At 41.6% G+C, this 1,404-nt stretch overlaps 1 protein-coding gene across 1 annotated transcript in view; it reads right to left on the bottom strand.

The window, feature by feature from the left end:
* Window positions 1-1,404, bottom strand: part of CR1 (complement C3b/C4b receptor 1 (Knops blood group)) — a 182,812-nt gene that overhangs the window by 143,716 nt on the left and 37,692 nt on the right. Inside the window, exons 9-10 of the mRNA XM_037737442.1 lie at window positions 1,384-1,404; window positions 138-322 (exon numbers count right to left, since the gene is read on the bottom strand). Coding sequence (XP_037593370.1) covers window positions 138-322; window positions 1,384-1,404 — 206 coding nt within the window. The remainder of the gene's footprint in view (window positions 1-137; window positions 323-1,383) is intronic.

The raw sequence follows: 1,404 nt of genomic DNA, 5'->3' as shown, positions 1-1,404 counted from the left end.
TAATCAAGGATGACCTACAAGAATAACTCTTACATCTACGTACCTGAACACTTTTGAAAAAAGGTTTCTCATATCCCACATTTGAAAAAATTCAGTAAGAAGCTTTGGCAGACATGGGAAAGATCCAATGTAAGTTACTCACGTTTGCAGACATTTTTGGGACTTGACCAGGCCAGGTTATCTAGACATGTGATAGAGAATGGGATGCCGTAATACTCAGGACGGCATTCGTACTTTAAAGATGTCCCAATGGGAAAGTCAGATGCATCGGTTTGGGTTTTCAGTTTAGCAAACAGAAAATGATCTGGGGCTTTACAGTGACCTAGAGACCAAGATATCGAGAACATCTGAGTTAATGAAAAGGTATCCAATGTGTTTCCTCTTTTCTCTTCCCTGTTAGATTTGATGCCAGAAGAAAAGAAAATCAGTTTTGAACAAAAAGAAAAAAACTTCCCAGTAATGTTGGAAGGGAAAGTTTTATCAGCATAGGCTTATAAGGCAATATATTATCTGGAAGGCTAGTCTGCTATCTGATCTTCCTACTCATATAATTTATTTATTTGTTTTTATTTATTTATTTATTTTTCTATTTTTAGTAGAGTTGGAGTTGCACCGTGTTGGCAGGCTGGCCTCAAGCTCCTGACCTCAAGTGATCCACCCACCTCAGCCTGCCAAAATTCTGGGATTACAGGTGTGAGCCACTGTGGCCAGCCTATTTTTGTTTTTCATTTTTGAGACAGGTTCTCACTCTGTGACCCAGGCTGAAGTGCAGTGGCACAATCTTGGCTCACTGAAACCTCTGCCTCCCAGGCTTAAGTGATCCTCCCATCTCAGCCTCCTGAGTAGCTGCAATCACAGGCAACTGCCACCTCAGTTGGCTAATGCTCATATGACTTAAGGTACAGATAGCTCCGATTAATTTTTCACAATTTTAGGAAGACAGAAGAAGTGGCTATGCCCAGGTTACACCTTTGCTGACTGGTTTCCTTGACTTCAAGGCATCAAAACTCCAGTGAGAGGCTGACAAGCATGGGGTGGGAGAGCTCAAGACATTTCCTGGCAGAAGGAGCCACCGATTTTCTAGGTCAGATTTCTGAGCCAGACATTTCAATAAGGACATTCACAGGCATTTGTTTTTAATACCTATGATTCTAATGAAAAATTTTCTCACCACTTACCACTTCCCTCTTTTTTCACCAGCCCCTCCAGCTGCAAAGGGTGTCAGGATCTTATGTGTTCCCCTATCTTAGAACAATTTATCATTGGTTTGGCATTCCATTGTGGCAAATGCACAAATAAATACCACTCTGTAGCTATGGAAATATGGAAGGCCTGGTTAAGATATTCTGAATCCATTTGGGATGTAGGGAAATGAGCACTAACCCAGAATTCCACAGCGAGGGG

Source organism: Cebus imitator, unplaced genomic scaffold (assembly GCF_001604975.1).
Source record: "Cebus imitator isolate Cc_AM_T3 unplaced genomic scaffold, Cebus_imitator-1.0 Scaffold38, whole genome shotgun sequence".
NCBI classification, from domain to species: Eukaryota; Metazoa; Chordata; class Mammalia; order Primates; family Cebidae; genus Cebus; species Cebus imitator.
The sequence above is the reverse complement of the archived record's forward strand: the minus strand, read 5'-3'. Positions and strand labels throughout refer to the sequence as shown.